Source organism: Bos javanicus, chromosome 16, assembly GCF_032452875.1.
Source record: "Bos javanicus breed banteng chromosome 16, ARS-OSU_banteng_1.0, whole genome shotgun sequence".
Lineage (NCBI taxonomy): Eukaryota > Metazoa > Chordata > Mammalia > Artiodactyla > Bovidae > Bos > Bos javanicus.
In genome coordinates this window covers 47307270-47329012 of record NC_083883.1, presented here as the reverse complement: position 1 = coordinate 47329012, position 21743 = coordinate 47307270, and the positions used below count along the sequence as shown (strand labels likewise).

General features: G+C 41.9%; 1 protein-coding gene across 5 annotated transcripts in view; it reads left to right on the top strand.

Moving 5' to 3' along the window:
- Positions 1-21743, top strand: part of CAMTA1 (calmodulin binding transcription activator 1) — a 992196-nt gene that overhangs the window by 18805 nt on the left and 951648 nt on the right. For 2 of the 5 annotated variants that reach the window (XM_061382864.1, XM_061382857.1), the window contains exons 1-3: positions 6493-6980; positions 11496-11565; positions 16388-16506. In XM_061382864.1, coding sequence (XP_061238848.1) covers positions 6768-6980; positions 11496-11565; positions 16388-16506 — 402 coding nt within the window. In that variant the 5' untranslated portion in view covers positions 6493-6767. Of the gene's footprint in view, positions 1-6492; positions 6981-11495; positions 11566-16387; positions 16507-21743 lie in introns of those variants that run through there. The other 3 variants (XM_061382860.1, XM_061382863.1, XM_061382858.1) reach the window with 2 other exon arrangements.

The following is a 21743-nucleotide window of genomic DNA, read 5'->3' as shown; positions in this document are numbered from 1 at the left end:
AGGATGAGATGGCTGGATGGCCTCACTGACTTGATGGACATGAGTCTGAGTGAACTCCGGGAGTTGGTGATGGACAGGGAGGCCTGGCGTGCTGTGATTCATGGAGTCGCAAAGAGTCGGACACGACTGAGCGACTGATCTGATCTGAAGACTTGACTCTGGTCTTTAACCCTTAGGTGCCTTGTGACTTTGTTCTGAGCAAGTAACTTAGCCTTTCTGGGCTTTTTTACTCACTGTTTTTTTAATCTTATCAGGCAGTGTGTCGCCATCTTTATTTAGAGATACTTTCTGAAAACATACAGAAATCTAGGCTTTTGGTTGATTGTATTTATACAATTCAAAAATATTTGTTTTTTTCATGACCTTCTTTGGTTGTTTACTTAGGAGTGTAATACTGGTAAATCGAATATTTTTCTGAACATTTTCCCTAGTCTTGGAATTTAGGATTCACTTCTGTTCATAATATTCCAGAAGCTTCCGGTATGCAGGGGAGCAGATGCGGATGCAAGTGAGGAATGCTGTCATCAGGCTCTGGGAGGACCCGGGAGGACTTCTGGAAAGTGGTAGAATTCGGCCGCATCCTTGACAGGCAAACATGGTGGTTTGAGGAGAGTTTCCTAGTGGAGGAGATGAGGCAGAGGCTCACAGCCAGGAGTCCTGGGGCTGGGATTCCTGGTGTGTGTGGGTAGATGAGCCTGGAGAAGTAGGTAGGGGGCAGGTGTAGAGGCTGGGAAGGCACACTGAGGAGTCTGGCCTCTGTTCTCTCTGCTTTGGGAGCAGCTTCTAGAGTTGCTTCTTTAGCATAGGAGTGGGGTTGATTGGCTAATCCCTTTTCCTTGAAGGTGCTAATAAGGGCCACCTGCTTACTGCTCCAGTTTCCTTTCTGTTTTCCAGCTGTGGTCAGTTCTTTTAGATTCTGGTTGTCCCAGGGCACCACGCTTTCTCTTGGTTTTATGTCTTGAGTGTTGTCATCGCCTTGGCTTAGAAGGTGCGCTTTCCTCTAAAACATATACATGTGTACTCACGCATTTGTTCTGTCCACTGCCTCCGCTTGTCCTCTGGGTCCCTCCTTAAATCACACTTGTTGAGAAGCCCTCTGGGCCTTGCCTTTCTTTTCAGATTGGATTGTACGCCCTTCCTGGCGCACTTGTAGCACTTCATGGTGTTCCTGCTCATGGCACATTATGGTTGTGTTGACGCCGCTGGCTTACTGCTCTTTCTCCTTCAGTTAGAGCTACATCTTCAGTGGCCAGAGGCTCGAGCACCTGCCACCTGTAAATGTTGTTTGAATGAATGACTGCGCAAAGAGGAAGGACTGGAGTTGGCAGGAAACAGCTCCTGACGAGAATGTCGGTAGCAGTCAATTGGAAAAAGAAGCTGGTGTGACTGAGTTGTATGTGGATGTGCGAGAGAAACACACTTTTGTGACTGACTGACCATGGGCTCTGAGGGATGAGAAGAGGTGAAGGTGACTTCTAGCTTTTGCACCTCAACTGGTGTCAGGTGAGGCCATTAACTGAGTGAGGGGTGAGGAGGGGTATTGTTTGGGGTGAAAGTGAAAGTTGCTGTCACGTCCAACTCTTCACGACTCTATGGACTGCATAGTTAGTCCTTGGGATTGTGCAGGCCAGAATACTGGAGTGGGTGGCCTTTCCTTTCTTCAGGGGATCTTCCCAACCCAGGGATTGAACCCAGGTCTCCTGCATTGCAAGTGGATTCTTTACCAGTTGAGCCACAAGGGAAGCCCATGTTTTGGGGTTCAGTTCAGTTCAGTTGCTCAGTCGTGTCTGACTCTTTGCGACCCCATGAATTGCAGCACGCCAGGCCTCCCTGTCTATCACCAACTCCCGGAGTTCACCCAAACTCATGTCCATCGAGTCAGTGAGGCCATCCGGCCATCTCATCCTCTGTCGTCCCCTTCTCCTCCTGCCCCCAATCCCTCCCAGCATCAGGGTCTTTTCCAATGAGTCAACTCTTCGCATGAGGTGGCCAAAGTACTGGAGTTTCAGCTTTAACATCATTCCTTCCAAAGAACACCCAGGACTGATGTCCTTCAGAATGCACTGGTTGGATCTCCTTGCAGTCCAAGGGACTCTCAAGAGTCTTCTCCAATACCACAGTTCAAAAGCATCGATTCTTTGGCGCTCAGCTTTCTTCACAGTCCAACTCTCACATCCATACATGACCACAGGAAAAACCATAGCCTTGACTATCAGATGGACCTTTGTTGGCAAAGTAATGTCTCTGCTTTTCAATATGCTATCTAGGTTGGTCATAACTTTTCTTCCAAGGAGTAAGCGTCTTTTGGGGTGACTGGATGCAAACGTGTCATTTCTATTTCAGGTGTAATTGGGGTTGTTGTAGCATGTCTATGCACAGTATGACCTTTGGGAGTGCAGATCAGAGATTAGGGAGTCATTCCTGTCACCCTGTTTTCCTTCTTCATTGAACTTTCAGACGGCAAAGGAGCCTGGTGATGGCGTCCGTAGAGGTCAGCCTTCCTGGCACAGGACAGGGTGGAAAAGGGTGGTGAGTAGACTTGGAGGGGCCTCTGGTGGAGAAAGTAAGTTTCATGAATGTGGAGACCTCATTTGTCTTTTCTTGTGGCTCCATCTCTGCCCAGTGCCTGTTGGTTGAAGGAATGAATCAGTTCAGATGAATTAGTAGAAGTCATAGTAGTGGGTGAAATTGTCATGAGAGAAAAGAGGGGCTTTGTGGGCAGAAATGTGGTGAATGCCTCCATTTAAGTGTCAGACGGGGGGAGAGGACCAGGAAGAATGGCCAGAGAGGTGGGAGAATGAGAACACAAAATCAGACATGCTTCAGTACACAGGGTTGTAAGGAGTTATCCATTGTAATGCCAAGAGTTTAAGTAGAATAAAGACTAAGAAAAAAGTACTGATTTTGTTGGTTTGATAGTGAGTTGAGAGGATGAGAAAAAGGTAGCAAGAGAGAGTAGATAATTCTTTCAAGAGTTTTGGTGGTAAATGGAGAATGTTGATCAAATGATAGTGAAATGACTAAGTTGAGAAAAACTCAACTTAGTGAAACAACTTAGTTAAATAGTGAAGTTGAGAAAAGAGATTACTAGGCCCTGATGGGTGTATTAGTTATCTTTGCTGCTGTAACAAATTACTACAAACTTAGTGGTTTATAGAAAGGACACACTTGTTACCTGGCCCTGTGGGTCAGGAGTTCAGGGAGGGCTTTGCTTGATCTGCTGCTTCAGGACCTCACAGCCTGAAGTCAAGCTGTCAGCCAGGGTTGGGGTCACATTTGAAGGCCCAGCTGGGGATGGACACTCTTCTGAGTCCCATAGTTCTCATGGGCCTCCCCAACATGGCAGCTGCTTCATCAGAGCCAGCAGAGGAGTGTCCGCCAGCCGGATGGAGGCACTGTACACGCTGCCTCATCATGGAGGTGTTGTCTCAGTGACACGTTCTGTTGTGAGAAGCAAATCTGTCAGTCCATTGCACACTCAAGGTGGGGAGTTTATACAGGAGTGTGTGCTCACTAAGGGGGTGGGGTCACGGGTAGTCCCCCATGGCGTTACAAGGGGAGGGTGATGGCGTGAGAGAGCAAAGGACGGTTCTTTAGAAAGAGGGCTGTGGGGCACAGAGGCAGGATGGGGTTTTGAAGGTGAAGTTCCAGGTTCAGCTGTGTCACGCTGATGACCCTTTTCAGAAAGCTCCCTGCCTTCTCTCTTCATCCCCTATCGAGGGGCATAGGTGCTCTGGAAGTGCGCTCTCCTGTGAGATGAATTCACAGAGGAATACAACAGGATTATCATGGCCATTGATAAACCCTCTGCCTTGGCTAAGATTGAATTATATATCTGCAAATTCTTGGCCAGTGGAGGTATCTGCTCTGCTTGCTGTAGGATGTTGTTGAGGATCAAATGAGGTCATTCATGTGGAAGTATCTTTTGGAATGTAAGATTTGCAGACAGAAGGCATTAACTGTACTACTTTCCCCCCGTGTTTAGTAGAACACACAGACTGTACCATACATGTAGCTTGTTAACTGGGTTCATTATGTTGTACCTAAGTTATGGAACTGGGCTTTATTTTAATGCTGTGATTATTTTTAGGACTTTTGGAGTAGACTGTTTGCTTTTATGATAAATGACCCCAAACTGTGGTGCCTTTCAAGTCCTTGTGTGTAGTTTTTCAAAAATCTGTCCTTGCTGTCTCTTGTCACTCTTGCTTCCACTTGTCTGTCCATCTCTTGCTGTCCTTTGCCTTCTGACTTGTTGCTTCTGACCTCCTCTGGGCTTGGCAACCTGATGATCAAGCTCAGTAGAACTGAGTGGTTTAACAGTAATTCAGCTTGGGTTTGGGCTTGGGCGTCCTTCTCACAGAGAAGTGTGTGAGCTTTCGGGCGTGGACCAATCTCTTTTGGCCTCCGAGTGTGTCTTGTATCCTTTCTAGTTCTGGTTGCGTTTGAATTAGGTGAGTCCCCACGCCACTGGGTTCCATTTAGGAGGCATGTCACTTACTGCTCTGTTAGGCAAAATGGTGTCCTCCTCTCCTTTGGTTTTGGTGAGATTTTAGTTAGGGGGCTACAGCAAGTGATAGGTGATCTGTGATTCGTGGACTGAAAATGTTAGAGAATCAGGAAAAGCTTCTTAGCAGGTTGGCATCAGGCTTGTGTGTAGCTGGTCTTTCCTTTAGGGTGTCAGACTCCCTGTATGGATTCCTGGGTGTTCTTCCATGTTGATCGTATGCTGGAGCTTTTCTGTCACGGCAGCTTGTGAACTTTTTCTGCCCTAGCTTTTGCATTGAGTCCCTGCATTATTAGGGGGGGAGCCTGTGTTGTGTGGAGAGAGCCCAGGAGTCCTGCAGGGAGACCTCCTCCGGGTTCTGCCAAGGGCCCGCCTGTGGCCCTCGACCAGTGTCTGTGCCTGGGCCTTGGTGTCTGGAATAGACATAATGTCTGCGCTGCTGCCTGTTGGGCCAAAGTAAGATTTTATATGTGAAAGTGCTTGTTAAATGTTGTTGTTTAATCGTTGTGTCCAACTCTTTGTGACTCCATGGATTGTATAGCCCGCCTGTCCATGGGAATTTCCCAGGCAAGAATACTGGGGTGGCTTGTCATTTCCTTATCCAGGATATCTTCCTGACCCAGGGATGGAACCTGCATCTCCTGCGTTGGTAGGTGAATTCTTTACCACTGAGCCACCTGGGAAGCCTTTGTTAAATGCACATAATACCAAATAAAATAAAATGCCTAGCCTGTTGGGTTGATAGCTCTCTCTCTTTGAGGAGTTAAAAAAGTTATCAGTATTAGTAATGATAAGTGCTCCTAAAAAAGTGTAATTTTAAATTTCATGTAGCTTTTTTTTTTTTCTGAATATGTCCTGCTGGAATCTATTTATACAAATGAGGATGTTTAATAAATGCTCTTTGATTATTTTCAGAGTATTGAGTATACTGGCTTCCTAGCCAAATTAAATTTATAAAAATTCTAATGATATTGTGATTCATAGCTAGGAAGAATTTTTTTTTTTTCATTCTTAAATCACTTTACGCTTTACATGAATCTCTGGTAATAGTGAATCAATTAATGTGATTTCTTAGGTCATAAATCAGGCTTGATAGATTGTAGTATTAGTTCCTGTGTAAGCATCTCAGACCTGCAACCGTTTTGTGGTCTGTTTTAGCAACTTGTTTGCTTTTGAACTCAATTCTAGGTGTTGAACTCAATTTGAGAGCCTAAAATGGTTTGTGCCCCACTTACCTTAGAGGTTACTGCCTCACTTTCTTGTTGCGCCGGCCCTAGTAGTGGGAAGTCAGCCACCACTCCTTTTAACTTGAGTACACGCTTTAATTTTGTCTTTATCCCATAGGAGTGTTGGGAAGATTATTATAGTCACACTTACAGTATATTTTAAACCTCTTGAAAAGAGGGTAATATGTGAGCATGAAATATTTTGGTAGTATGCCATGTAATTTTTCCCCCTGCTGACCCTTTGTGGTTTGTGTTTAGGGTGCATGGTGTTTCTCTAGTCGTTGAGGTCATCAGCTGGAGGGTTTTCTGGAGGCCTCCGGAGGCTGGTCTTTGACAGGCCCTGTGTTGTTGCCCTCTGTTAAACAGGCCTGTGCTATCACCACAAATGGTAGCCTTGATTCTGTTGGTGTCCGTGAACATGGCAGAGTATTTTCACCCCTTCATTCTTCTTAGTGGGTCAGAAGGAACTTTTGTCTTATTGCTTGATTGTTCACGGACCAGAGGATGGGTGGCTACTCGGGGTGGCCTTAGAAGAGGGAGACAGAGATTCTTGAAAAGACTGATGGTCATTATTCAGTGAACCCTGCCAATCACCAGGGCAAGAGACGGGACCACTCTTTTTCCTTTCCATGAACTTCTGGGAATGTTGTTTATCCATGAATTCAACAAATATTTGAGCTTGTATTATGTGCCAGACATTAAGTACTGGAAAAGCCAGACATCCCTTCAAGGATGCCCTAGGTACAGTCTTATTTTGAATATGATAGAAAAGTATTTATCAGTATAGAAAAACTACTAGATTGGGTTTAGATGCTGGATGGCTTTAGGGATTAAAGGTGGAGGTTATAGGTTCAGAACGCATTTTTGAGAGGACTGACTCTTCTGTAATTAAAAAAAATAATTACAAATGGCATTGTGGCAGAGTCTGTGAGCTGATCACAAAACCAGTCTCCTCTTCCCGGGCAGGTAGCCAGACCGCATCTCCCAGCCTCCCCGATGGTTAGGCGTGGCTTAGTGGCCGTATTCTAGCCAATGGCATGAGATCCAAGAAGGGAGCCACTTCCAGGCCTGGCCCCAGGGCCCTCCCTCTGCAGGATTTCCGTGCCCTTTCCTGTCTGCTGGCTACTGCAGAAGAGCCCAGTGAACTAGGAAGGCTCGTGCCTAGGATGGAAGGAGATCTGGGGCCAGAGCCACGGCTGGGGGGAGAGCTGCCTTCTGACTTACTGTTGTGGACTCTACATGAGCAAGAAGTAAATATTTATGGTATTTGAGCCATGATAAAGTTCGTTCTAAGAGTTAGCCTGCCTAACAATGCTAGGCAAAACTGGTGAGTCTAGTAAAGGTGCTGAGAATTTTGGACTCTGCCTTCATTTTGATTATTTATATGTCACGTCATATGTAATGATCAGTGAATTTCAAGAATCAGTTTAAAACTCCATGGCAAAAATCTTCTTGACGTGTCACTTTTAATTGATACAACTGGTTTACTGCATTCAGTGTGGCCTTTCTGTGGGTCCTCAGTTGGCTTTAAAGGGACTCTGTGGAGTCTTAAACATTGCCAGTGCTTATTTCAAAGAACTGTAAATGCAGTTTTCATCATGCTGCTTCTCTGTCCAAAAGCCACTTATCATTTCTTGTTATACAGCATTTTGTTTCATTTATTCTGTCATCCAGAATTCTATATAGTGTGTGTGTGTGTGTGTGTGTATATATATGTAAATATATAAAATAAGTGTAGCTATGTGTAACACACTGACTGACCTAGGTTCTCTGAAGAGAGACAAAAATGATAAAGCATATTCTGCGCCCCCGAAGAGTTTGTGCTCAAAACACAGATAGTTACTGGTTTTCCACAGTTATCAACTCACTTTAGCCTTTAATAAATCATGTATTATTTCATTACTTTTTTTTCTTTTTACCATTGTCTCCAATTAAATGTACTTATTGAAAGCAGGGAGTGTATTTTCAGGAGCTCCTCTGTCCCCTCTCGGGCACTTCTGGCAGACTCTGGACCCTGAACTCAATTAAGTGACCATCCCTGTAGTTTCCATTGCTTCTGTTGCTTGGCTTTCCTGGTACAGTTTTGCATTATAGTTTGTGTCCACAATCGAGAGTCCTTTCGTAGGCCATTAGGAATTCATGGAATTGTGCCATCCGAAGTGTTGGGACTGGAAGGATCTTTATTAGATTAATTCCTGATCTTTCCGATCGTCTAGTTCCTGATAGCCCAGGTGTGGCCATGAGTCATGGGGCCTTCCTAGAGGCACAGTCTCGGGCACACTCAGACCCGTGAGTCAGAAGCTGAGAGATCCTCAGATGACCCACATGTGCATTGCAGTGGAGATGCCCTGCTCAAGGTCACCCTCCCACTTCTCTCTGGAGAAAACTCACACAGCTGTTGATCTCAGTGGTTCCGATCCCTGGATACATCTTGGGATCACTTGGAAACCTTTAAAAAATACTGCTGCCTGGGTTCCATCCCTGTGTGCATTACATGGTCAGAATTGCAGCCTGGGCACCAGAACTTTAAAAATCTTTCTCGATGACTGAAGTGCAGCCACACTAAGAGCCGCTCAGCCTAGTGAGTGCTCAAGTCAAGGTTTCCTGATGCTCTAATTGGGTAGTTCCCTCGACCCACATGTGGATATGCTTTCAGAGTAGAGCTTTCCCTACCTGGTTCCTTGTCGGGGTGCGTCCCCTACCCGGCTCCTTGTTTTTCCCACCTGGTTCCTCGTCGTGGAGTGTCCCCTACCCGGTTTCTCGTCGTGGAGTGTCCCCACCTGGTTCCTCGTCGTGGCGCGTCCCCCACCTGGTTCCTCGTCGTGGCGCGTCCCCTACCTGGTTCCTCGTCATGGCGCATCCCCTACCTTGTTCCTCGTCGTGGCGCGTCCCCTACCTTGTTCCTCGTCGTGGCGCGTCCCCTGCCCGGTTCCTCGTCGTGGCGCATCACCCTGTTTTATTCCTTCACAGCTCTTATCCCACTCTCCACCTGCCTCTCCCACTGGCGGATACTCCATGAGACAGACCTTCATCCCTTTTGTTCACTGCTGGGTCCCAGCTCCCAGGACGGTGTCTGGTGCATGTGAAGTGCTCCCTTAATAGGTGTGGGGTGCCTGGAAGGAGATAAAGAGGGGTGCATCTGGAGAGAAGCGCAGCCTGTTCAGGCGGCACCAGTCTGGCCGCTCACCTGTGTCAGAGGTCAGGGTGGGAGAGGCTCCCGAGAAACAGGGGGCGGGGTGTGTGCGTGACTGAATCAGGCTTCAGAGCCAGCCAGCGAGGGCAGCGTGAGGGCAGCACGGAGACTGGACCCAGAGCTGGCTTGTTTCCCCACTCTGCTGTGTCCTGTGCACTGAGAGCTTGACTGTCTTCCCCAGGCCTGTCTGTAGGGGGTGGTGGTCCTGGGCTCAGAACTACAGACCCACAGACCCTCCTCCCTCCCTTCCAGAGCCAGGTCTAGAAATAGACCTCGGGTCCCTTGACAGGACCTAGCTCAGATCTGGCCCTTGGGTGCTTACTGCAAGGCAGCCATTGCTTATGTGAGTTAGCTTGTTTTGCCTTGTTTGCTTTGAGAACATTGTGTTTCTGAGGTTAGGATGACATTCAGTTTCACTCTCAGGTTGAGTAAGTTTCTTTCCTGGTCACATTAACTATTAAGACTTCATTTGTTATGGTAGCATGTTGGGAAATCATGGTTGGTTGCTCTTGATATTTCTGTTCCGCATGTTGTTTGTTGTTTTTTTGTGTTCATTTCTTTCAGTTTGTTATTCAGTATATCTTGCCACACATTTGCCTGTCATCAGACTCTGAAGTCAGGTGGAAAGGTGTTCTTATGAAGCCATTCATTCATGTGTTCCTCTGTCCATTAGTGGTTTTGAAAACTTGTGTGAGACGTCATGATTGGTGGCAAACCTGAGCTGTCTGTTTTTTTTCTTGGTAATAGAAAGCCAGAAAACGTTGTCTTGAATGTAAAACATTCTTTTTAACATTATAAAATTTCCAGCTTCCATTTGGAAACCACATTAAGATGAGATGTTGTGTTACTGTGATGAGAAGGCTGCTGCTGGTGACGCCCACGGATGTTGCCGGAAGCCTAGAATTCTACACTGGGGGGGGTCGGGGGAGAGACTAATTTTGAATTTTCCAAAGGAATGTGAATTCTGAAGTTAGTCCATGGTTCATAGGGACAGCAATCCTCAGGCCTAGATTGGTGATCGGTAATTATCACTATTGATTAAATCAGGCAGAAGGAAGACAGTAAAGTCCTGGAACAATTTTTCAGAAACAAGAAATAAATAATTGGGAACTGATGGTTGTCCTGGTAGCTAGGGGTTACAGGGTGGAGAAAGACTTGCTCTCTGGTGAAGCACTTGCTCACCGTCGATGGAGAGGAAAATTGGAAATTCACAGAAGTAAGTTCAGTCAGATTTCAACCCTTACTGTGGCACAAAAAATCCAGGCAGTTATGAACTTATTCTCAGAAAATGCTTGCATTTTGTGGATTATACTTGTGAGCCATAGTAACAATGGCGTTTTATATTTGAGTGGTACTTTTGAATCTAAAGCACAACCATATGCATTACCCCATCCAATTCTTGCAGCTACCCTCCGCTGGGGGATAGAGTTATCTTCTGTACTTTTTTTTTTGATGAAGTAACACAGGTTAAATTACTTTCCTAGGGACAGCTAGTAAGTGAGAGAACAGCTTTTTATTTTTTAAACATAAAATGTTGAGGGTGATTGTTGAACTAGCTTTGGTTTTCTAGGTATATAAATCTGTGGTTTATAGTGCTGGAGGAATAGTCTAGAAATTTATTTAATACTGCAACTGAACAGACAAGGACCCCAAATCATTGGCTGGCGAGACTCAAAAGAAATCCCCCACCCCTTTTTTTAAGTTACCATGGGGTAGGTTTTTATATGAAAGCTTTTAATTTTATCTACCTGCGGCATCCTGAGGGCAGAGACCTGGTCCTCTAGCTTCTTCCTGACTCATCCCCTGCCGTGCTGCTGGTGGGCATGCATAGATCCATCCTTTTGAATGGGTTGGGTTTGGGCCTTACTGTTGGGAAGTGGTAATAATGTCGTTGAATGTTGACTGAGCTGCACAATGAAATGGCATTGGTTCTTTTTCCTAACAAGTTACTTATAGCCCATGTTTGCTCCCTCTTAAAAGATTACGCAGGTAATACATGTTCACCAGTATGTGTCTTTTTCCATGTACATGTTTTATATTTTGAAATACTCTTAAGCTGACAGAAAAATCACAGATATAGTGTGCAAAGGACACTTTTTCCCTCTTGAACTATGTGAGAGTAAGCTGCTGATATGTGCTGTCAGCATCAGATCTTTTATTATGTGTTTCCTACAAGCAAGAACATTCTCTTCCATCACCACAATACAGGAATCTAAATCAGGAGTGAACACCCAGGCATCTGTACCGTCGAATCCTCTGAGCTCTTCCAGTGGTGCTGGTTGACCCAGTGCTGACCTGGTAGGGAGAGGCCCAGTGGGACCCTAGGTTGCACTTTATTGTCTCTCCAGCCTCCTTTAATCCAGAACGGTTCTCAGTCCTTTTTTGACTTTCATGACCTTGCCGCTCTTAGTTTCCAGGCCAGTCATTCTGTGGAATGCTCCTCAATTTGGATTTGTCTGATGTTTCCTCATGATTAGATTCAGGTTTTGCATCTTTGGCAGGAATATCACAGAAGAGCCAGTGTTTATCTTTTTCAAAGATTAGTTTTACATTTTATTTTCTGTTTCCTTAGAGCGTTTCCCAAAGTGTATTCTGCGGAACTAGCACCTACTGTGTTCTCAACACCGTGCCACCTCTAGAAGGTAGGATTCGAAAGCTTTTGACTTACAGGAAGGGGTGGGCTTGGCAGTGACAGTGGCTCCATCGCTGTAGTGCAGGAAGGCCTGGGATCAGCAGTGAGAAGATCTGGGTTCTGCCTTAAACTTGCTGTGTGATCTTCGATGAGTTACTTAATCCTTCTGAGGGTAGCAAAACAAAACTCCCCTCGTAAAGTTTCTGTGAAGATTAAAAAAAGAAGAGAGTTTAATCACATGGGAAACTCAGAGCATTCTGCTAATGTTAGCTATCCTAAAATACCACAACTTCGGAATTCTAGTGTCAGATTCCATAGAGTTGGAGCCTGTGGTATCGTGGAAAAGCCAGAGGTCACGTCTGAATCCTATGTGAGCCACTTACTAGCTGTAGATCTTGGGCAAATTAATCTGAACCTCAGATTCTTCATCTGTAAAATGGGGATAATTATGCCCAGGTGGGTTATTGCGAAAATTCAACGAGAGAGTCTAATGTAAAATCCTTTCTGGATGCCTGATATAGAGTCTCACAAATGTCTGCTCCCTCATAAACAGTAGAAGATAAATGTACTTGATCACGTGTGGCTCAAATGAAAATTGAATGGAATGAAGCAGGAGAGGATGCCCCAAACCAAAATTGATGGTAGTTGGTCTCAAGGCTACTGGGCCTCCCCCACTTTATCTGCCCCCGCCTAGATGTTTTTAGGTCGAAAATGTAAATTCAGATAGAGGAGTTTATTAAACCTGAGTCTGAGCTGACCTGAACCTGGGTCAGAGGTTTGGTAGTGTGATTGTCAGGGAGAGGGTGTCTGGGCCACCTGAAAACAGAAAGGGTAAAATCAGATGATCACACCCACTCTAAGAAGAGGACAGGGGTTGTGAAATAGCAAAACAAGTTACTTATTTCTGTTAAAAAAATTTTTTTTAGCCTTTTAAATATCCTTTGGATAATGACAACTGAGTTTTAATTCATTTTGGAGAATTTCTGTGGAAGGAATAAGAGGAAATCATACCCATGCTTGGCACATAGTTGGTGCTTAATTAATATTTACTTTGGATGAATAGTGATTTGCAGGTCTTAGGTCAGTAATGGCAGTGTTTGCTGCTGTGAGCTCTGTGCTGAGTTGAATTTAACAATACGCGCTTATGTTTTCCTGAATCAGTTCCTATCCTACTAATTAAATCTAAGCACATAATAATTAGAGCTAAACAGAAAATTGTAGAGCTTCCATTTAATTTTACCACTTCAAGTTGTTGATCAAATATATTTCCAGTAAGATTTAGCAATTTGATACACCATTAGACCAACTTATTTTGAACAGTTTGTTCTACAGGTTGAGAGGTTAATCATCAACTTGATTGGAATACAGTTTATAATTATTCATAAAACCAAAAATGGATGCATTATTTCCAGGTTAGAGTTAATACAGTTATGACTTACCTTGTAGCCGTCAACAGTGTGTTCCAAAGAAAAGGTCAAATATATTTCTTTGGATTTAAATGAAGGATTTGATGATGTGAAATCTCAGATTTAGAAATAAACCATGAAAATAAGTTTTGGCTAATTAACTAAGTGAATGAGTTCTCTTGTACATTTTAGAAAGTTCCAGTTGAGTTATACTATGCCTCTAAAATTATTATATGGAAAATATTTGAAGGTTGACTGGAAAGAATGGTTCATTCTCTAGAATTATAGCTGTCAGCCAAACAAATCATCTGTCAATTTCAGGAGCTTCACTAGTTATTTTTATTGTGAAGTAGGTTAGAAAATGATTTTGTAAAGTCATATATCATACACGCAGATTTTGCAAGATAATGATAATGAAATGTTCTACTGTATTTGGTTGACACTTCCATTTTGCAGTGTCAGAGCTTTACTCTTTGGGTTTAAATACTGAGATGCAGTTGAAACCCCCGTATAGCTTATTTTCAGTGTTAACTCAAGATCTGTTAGAATCCTTGAACTGAGACAAGAATTTAATATCTGGTACATGTTTTGTCTAATTATTATATCAATTATAGTTACTCCAAAAACATTAAAAAGCAACATTTAATTAAAAAACACAATATAGCCATGTGAGCAGTTCTTGTCTGATGTGAAAGCAGAGTTACTTTTTATCCCACTTTAACTAGAAAAACTGAAAACACGAGTTTTAATGCTTTGGCTCTTGGAGTTGCTGATATTCTTTTCCCAGTATTAAAATTGCCATCTTCATAATGCACTGTGGGAAAATACACCCATTGTTATGTTTCTTAAAGACATCTAATTTATATTTAGCGTGAACCTGAAATTCTGGAAATAGCACAGTTTAAAAACTGATTAAGGGGAACCCATTGGCCTGTCATACTTCTCTTCCTTTTGAACCCATGGCTGCACAGCTCCATAAAGTGCTAAATTTAGAACCTCGGCTGAGACAGTGCTTACCCAGCCACTTTCCTTTTCCTCTTTAAAAGCCTGTGGGCCCATTCACCACTGCCTGATTTTGTATCAGAGTAGAAGATGGAAGCCTTTTCTCTAGCAGTTAGGTGTGCTGTTGAAAAGAGTGCTTCCTCCCTCTGTCTCTGTTTACACACACACACACACACACACACACACTCACTCACTCACTCACTCACTCACTCACTCGCTTTCTGTGCCCCAGGACAGTGGGGTTCTTCAAGGAGACTTAAAAGGACAGATAATTAACATCAGGTTATGATCACAAACATAGAACTAGAAGCTTGGGTTTAATGTTCTGTTCATTGTCAGAATTACACTTGAACAGGTTTTTCAGAGCTATGGCTAGTCATATACAATTCAAAGTAAGCCTACAGTAGCATAGTACCGTTTTCATAAAAGGTACCCTGTAATTGGTAAATATCAGAATTGAGTATAGATGTTAGAATATCACCTTTATTTTCAGGATTGTACACATCATGGGAGATTTTTAAAAAGCAGAGTAAAACCACTTTAGGAGAAGAGAGAAGGGAGGTGAAGGCTCATGTGATTTGGAATTCTGCGCTTTCAAGTTTTATGGCCCATGGCACCTCCCTTGGGAGGATGAAGTGCAGGGAGCATGCATAAGCACATAAAATTGCGAAGGTTTTATAGTGCGTAATTCATACAGAACTTTCTATGAACTTTTAGTTAAACACTTTCTTTTTTAGTTTCATAGCAAGATTTTTTAAAAAAGTTTAATTTTATTCTGCTGTTAAATTAAAATTTTGGATTCTTCAAAGCAGTCAGTTTTTCAGTTTTTCAATTTTTTTATACTGCTTTTAGAAATAGAGGATATGCATTATAATTCAATTGGTTGTGTAGTTCATGGACCAAAAAAGATTTAGTACTCTAAAACTCTTAAGTTCCTTCCTATAAAATATCTCCATATGATGTAGTAAATTTTTTTAGACTTTATGACTATGCCCAATATTTTCCTGTTAAGATCTTTTCCTTGAGAAGGAATGTGTTAATCAGATGAAAAATGTTTGGAGAAGATTTTATTAGGACTGTAAAATTATTTTTTATTCTTTTATGTTTTTCACATGTTCAAAAAGTAGTCTGTGCTAAACAAAATTGTAGTAAATGATTGGAAAAATGTATTACTTACTGTATTTCACTTTCAGCATTCTTAACTGATAAACCTCTGTGCCTATATAAGGTTGTTTAACTCTAAGGCATTTAAAGTTACTGAACGTGACAGTAAATTCTGTAGGGATCTGTGCCTGGAGGAGAATTAGAGATTATCTCATTTTCCTTGATTTGGGAAAAAGGGAAATATTAAGTAACTTACCCAAGGTCACACAATTAGAAAGCAGCAGAACTGGGCCAGAATCTTGGGCTCCTGACTGGGAGCCCTTTTTCACCCAATATCAGAGTGAGTTATGTCAACCATGACTTTCGGGGGCTAAGTCAGTCTTCAGTATTTTAATGTGTTGCTCCTTAGTACCCAGTTATGCCTTGTACCCTTTAGATATTGGAGCTTCCATTTGGCATTAAAAAACAATTGGAGTGGGTAATTTGAAACTTTGACCTAAATGTGTCAAACCTGGCAAGAAGTTTGCAGCCAGGCAAAGGGACTTTGTTACAGGAATAAAACAAGAAATGATACTCAGAGAAGTAAGTGAATGAAATAACACATAAAGGAAAGGTAGTCAGTCAGACACACCATCTAGTCTGAGAGTCTTGAACTTGTCCCTCATTAATTTAGAAGAGTTACATTTTGATGAAATGCATCAAGTGTATAGATATGTATATATAACTCAAATTAATTAAAATATGCTTTTAGATTTAGGCTAGAAAGTCCAGCCTCTGTATTACTGAGGTAGCTACCTGCAGGTTGAAATTCCTTAGATTTATCAGATTTGTGCTTTTCTTTGGAAAGGAGAAGTCTCATTTGTATTTTAGAGGATGAAGTAGTAGTATTAGTTTATCAAGAAAGTAAGTAGTTATATTTTAATTCCTCTTTTCTAAAAAATGTAACAACCTTTTCCACCTGGTTAACAGAAGATTTCTAGGTTTTGTGAGGTTAACTCATTTTGTGATTTTGATGTACTTCATGGAAACCTCGTGAAAGAACCTTTAAAAGCAGTGCTTAGGTTCTGGGCAGCTGCTGGGCTATTCCCTGTTCATTTGCTCGCCATGGAGCCAAGAGCTCCATCTTACTGTAGAGCCTCTTGACCACAGTCTTGCTGCCATCTACCTGAAAAGTGTGTCAATGAGTTCTGTTAACTAAGAGGGATGATGCTCTTGGTCTCCCAGTGACTAAACTGAGCTGCTGTTTCTGACCTTGCCAGTGTACTTAAAAGGAGCTTTTCTCTATTATCTTCTCTGAATTTACTGTTTTCTTCTTTATAGATGATCATGGGAACAGCAATAGTAGTCATGTAAAAATCTTTTTACCGAAAAAGCTGCTTGAATGTCTGCCGAAATGTTCAAGTTTACCCAAAGAGAGGCACCGATGGAACACTAATGAGGTAGATAAATTTCTATTTCTAGGGGTATTAATTTTTTTAAGGGCAAACTTGCTAGGTCATCTTGCGCAGTACTACTATATGTTAGCTTAAAATTCAAAATACTGAACTAGGAAATTGTGAATGAGAAGAATACTGAATCTGGATTTGACAAAGACCAACATGTTGTTTTGAACAATCTCTGATCTGCCTGGCCTGCATTGAAAAATCTCAAATGTGCACGCTGACTTACTAAGATAGCATGAGTTTCTGTCTTTGTGTTTTCCTGCATTATGGTGTCTTGCGTTTGGTGGTTGACTCTTATCTGCATCTCAGTTAAAGCTTAGTTCCTATCATAAATAGAGGAACAGCCCCAGTGTTCATAGACCATGCAGTGTCTTGACAATGTGAAGTTTCTGTAGAATTGAGAAGGGCAGGCTTCTTTTTAACAAAATGGCTCTGGTCCTCTCTAATGAAGAAAGTTTGCATGGAGAATTAACTGGTTTACCTTAATGAAAGGCATTTGTATGAAGAATGAAGGCTGTGTAGTAGGTTGTTTATTTGATATCCAGTTAGAAGGTTGATGAAGTAGAGTGAGTCAGAGTTTTATCTTCTTGGATGATTTTTTTTTTTTTTTTTTCTTTGTAAATCTTAATCTGGAAGTCTTAATATTAAGGGTGGATTGCTTTGTCATCTTTTTTTTTTGAAATCTGTTTCAATTCAGGGTGATACCCATTTCACGTGGTGATGAGACTTGGGTCTGTGTCCATCAGGCTTGGAATTCTGTTTCTTTAGTTCACATGGCTGGGGTCATTGGTTTTGCGAGGTTGGTCTAAATCAGTTCGTATTGCTGGTTCAGCATTTACTTCCAAGTTATAAATACAAAACTCTACCCTATATTGGTCATTAAAATACAAGAAGAAAATAGTGCTGCCTATTTACCTTTATTTTTTAAAAATTGTTCTGCTCAAATTCTTGACCTAAAATGCTTTTGTTTTGTTACAAGAGGTTATGTGAGAGTGTCTTCACTTATCCTAGTTTATATATTTAAATACTCACTAGAACCTCATAGTTTTGTCTCAACTGATTTTAAACGTCTTTAAAGGTATGTATGTATTGATTATTTGCATAAACTATATTTCCCCCCTTAGACAAGATACCTTTGACAAACAACTGGTTTAGAGTCCTGTTGTTTTAATCAGTCATCTAGTAATTGTTTCAGACATTTTGAACGTGAAAACAAAGTAAATGTGCTGAAAATTAATCATAGATCGTTACTCTGTCAGCAAAATAATACAATTTGGGAGCCGTTCACTAAGTCAAAACTAGGTCATGAAATATTAAAAAACTCAGTATGTTCCTTAGTAATCCCTGAAAGAGGATTTGATGCTATGTTATTATACATCAGTTTCGGTTTATTTATACATGTAACAAAGCATATAATTTTTTCAATATTACATTTTTATGTAATTGGCAATTTATTTTACCTTTGACTTGAAATTACAGTTGAAACCAGTAATTGCTTAGTGAATTAAAATTAGTGATCTTAAGAGTTATAAAGCTGGAGGTAACAGTGTCAGAAATTTAGGTGGTAGATTATTTAGATCAGTGGTTTCAAAACATTTTTGGAACTTGTGAACGCAGCCTTCAACTTTCACATATTTGTTTACCTCTAAATTATTGATTTGTTCCACCTTACGATTATTTTAGATACATTATAAAATATCCAATAAGGAATTTTTAGAGAGGACCAGATTAAAAGGCAGATAAGAAGTTGTTCTGCATTTTCTTCTAGAACCTCAGCTCACGTAGCTCCTTGGAGACTGCGGTTTAGGTCCCAGTGTGACTGAAGTGTGTTCCCCTCTGACCCGTGCAGTGTGAGACTGGGATCTGAGAGCTGTGGGCTGTTTGCAGGAGTGGTCACTGCTGCTGAGAACATGGGGTTGGGGACATGAGGGGGTGGGCCTTGGCTGGTGGGGGCCAGGGCACCGCCCTCCTCCCCTGTGATCCGAGGCGCCTTCAGTGATCTATCAGCTCAACCCTGATGAAAAATCCTACGAGAGAACTGAAGTCAAAGGTTGGCCCGTATTTCTGGGTAGAGGACTTTGGCTTTGTTACCTGTTGAGTTTTGGCTTTAGGAAAAATAGAGGCGTCTTAGAGTGACAGCAGTTGTTAATTCTGTAGGGTGTTATGTGGTGATCGTTACCTGCCTTTTTTCTTTTTTTACTGGCTAGGGTAATAGAAACAAAACAATTCGTTTGTCCTTCAGCCTGCTGTCCTTTATGTCACCACTGAGACCTGAAGGGGACAGATTCCCGGGAAAGATGGGTTCATGGTCAGGCAGCCTTAAGGACCGGTGGAATCTCTCCAGGGGCTCAGGGCGTGGAGGCCCTCTGCGGTTGGAGGGGACAACCGTGTCTCAGTGGAGGACGCGTGAGGGAGTTGGCTGGTATTTAGGAGCTGTGTTGGACACACATGACACTCCTGTCGCTTCCACTTGCCAGGACCAGGCGCTCACGTAGGGAGGGGCATGTTGCACGAGCGCAGTTGTGAGCACAGCCGACGCGTGTTTCCATCTCACGCTCTGAGCAGCATCTGCTTGCTAAGGAGACTGGCGGCCGGGGTTGCTTGGATTCGACGTCAGCTGTCGCCTTTCTCTGTCACCCGTGGTGCTCTCTCTCTGCTAGGTGTGCACAATTGAATTCCTGGGTAGAATCTGATTCCTCTGTACTTTTGAGAAGCGCCCTTCCTCACACCTGTGTGGTCACACTTGTGGTTGGTTACTGGAGAAAACCCACCTTGTGACCGGTGTGTGTACATCTCTTGAGAGAGGGGGAGCAAGATTGTGCCCGTTCACATGCAGCGTGTTTCCTTTTACAGATGAGGGACTGTTGGTAAAAAGGGTGAAATAACTTGGTCAAGATAGCACACTTGACAGGGCCTGGCTCTGTCTGAGCTTCATTTCTTCTACGTTGTTGATTGATTCACAGAAACTTTCTTTCTGCGGTGTGTCTTTCAGGCTTTTAATCTAAAGACCCATAACCCTTAACCACATTAGGGTACTTGACAGATCCACTGTGTAATTTAGTTTTTGGTTAAAAAGAGTTGATGTAAAATTAGTATTGTGGGTTCACATGCAAATTTTGGTAAAGCTGAAAGTCACTGAAAAGGAAGACTGTTAGCAATAAAAGAGATTATAGGGCCTGCTTCAGCACTTCTAACCTTTTCTAACTCATTGGGATAGGTGAACTCTCCTGCCCTTCTTGAATATTGTTTGCAATTGCAAAATAAATGTTGTATCTAAAAACAAATCAATTTTAGCTTATGCTTTCTCAGCCATAAACACTCTTTTCCCAGGAGATGATAATGATGATGATAATTACGGCAGCTACCATTTATTGAACGTCTACTGCATGCTAGGCACTGTTGAGTTCTTTCTGTGAATCTTCACGTTTATTCCTTGACCTAGTCCTGTGAGGTAGGTTTTGTGATTACTCTTACATGGTATGTGAGGAGACTTGAACCGCAGAGTTGTTAAATAAAGCACCTGAAAGTGGTGGCCTTGGGAGTCCAAGCCCATCCCCTGATCTTGGAGCACATACTTTCTGCAGTTCTGTTCCAAGAACAGTTTCAGATAAGACTTCCCCAAGGTCTTGCCCTCCTTAGTGACTTCTGATCATTTTGTTTTATTCATTTGCTTCATTTTTCATTTTCTAGTATTATACCTAAACTTAATGTATTTTTGTCTGAGAATTATTTTGAAAAAGTAGTAGATTGTGTTAGAGAAGGAGTTTCAACTCTTAGTAATGAATATTAATGTGTGGGCTCTAGGTAAGGAAGAAAGTACATTAAAAACAGAAATTCTGTACCTGTGCGTAACTGGCAGGTTGATAGGCTTGATTTTTTTATCCTGGGCAGGAAAAAATGTATTCAACACAGAGCATATTTGTTAGAGAACCAACTCTTATTTCATGATCACTTAGGTATTCACATAATTAGGTGAACTATTACGAGATTTCTGCATTTTAAGTTAATATGGATATTTTTAAAGCCCAGAGCCAGAAATAATTATGCTAATGCAACTTTCTGATTGCTCAAACGACTACTTCATAATTACACATATTAGTACTCCATATATGTTGTCCAGACTGAAATTTCTTTTGTTTAGTCATTAATTAGCTCTTTGACTTAAGTTATAACTACTGCATTCCCCCCTTGCTGGATCTGGGTTTCCAGTGGCGTTCTTCCAAAGTGAAGTTAATGCAGCACCATGAACCTTTTATAATGAAAATGTTCTCCTTCAGTATGTTCAGATCATTTTTGTGTGCTGCTATTTTTGAACTATTAATGCTCTTTCTTTTGTTTGTTTTTCCTCTAACACAAAGTTTCTCCAGAGTAAGCAAACAAAAAAGAATTCCAGTTTGTATTGATCTTAAAGGAAGTGCTGCAAAGGTTTGTGGTGGTAGCTTCAGAGATTTTCATATTAAATGCATTTTTTTTAATGGTAAAAATGTTTGTGTAGGGAGCAGTACACATACAGGCTGATACAATCATACCACAGAAGCTGAAGAAGAAAAAACCCTCGGGTATAATGCCTTTTATAGGGAGAGAATTAGCATTTTAAATCCTGAATACTGCTCCCCCCAACTTTTTATATTCAGGTAAGAAAAATGGACTTTATGACTATGAAAATTATTAAATTATATTTCATTTCAATTATTTTAACAAGAACCCACCTTTACGATTTTTTAAAATCATTTTTTTGGAAAGGTATAAATTCTTGAGTATTTTTGTATTTAAAATTTTTGTTTGTATAACTTATAAAGTTGTAGATTAAGGGGTGCAATTTTTGCAGTTATTGGCCTTACTCATGTACTTGTTCAGTCACTAAGTCTTTGTGACCCCATGGACTGCAGCACACCAGGCTTCCCTGTCCTTCACTATCTCCTCGAATTTGCTCAAATTCATGTCCAGTAAGTCGGTGATGCTATCTAACCATCTCATCCCTCTGCCACCCCCTTCTCTTGCTCTCAATCTTTCCCAGCATCAGGTTCTTTTCCAGTGAATTGGCTCTTCATATCAGATAAGTAGTATACTTACATATTATCTTTTTGAAACATAGACACACATTTTTTGGAGACCATTTAAGACTCTTTATATTTCCCACATTTAAGCTAAACTGAAAAGCATTTTTGATTATAAAGGTGAGTGAGAGATTTTGTCAGTGTTAAGGGTTTGACTGGTCCCAGATCATTCTTTGG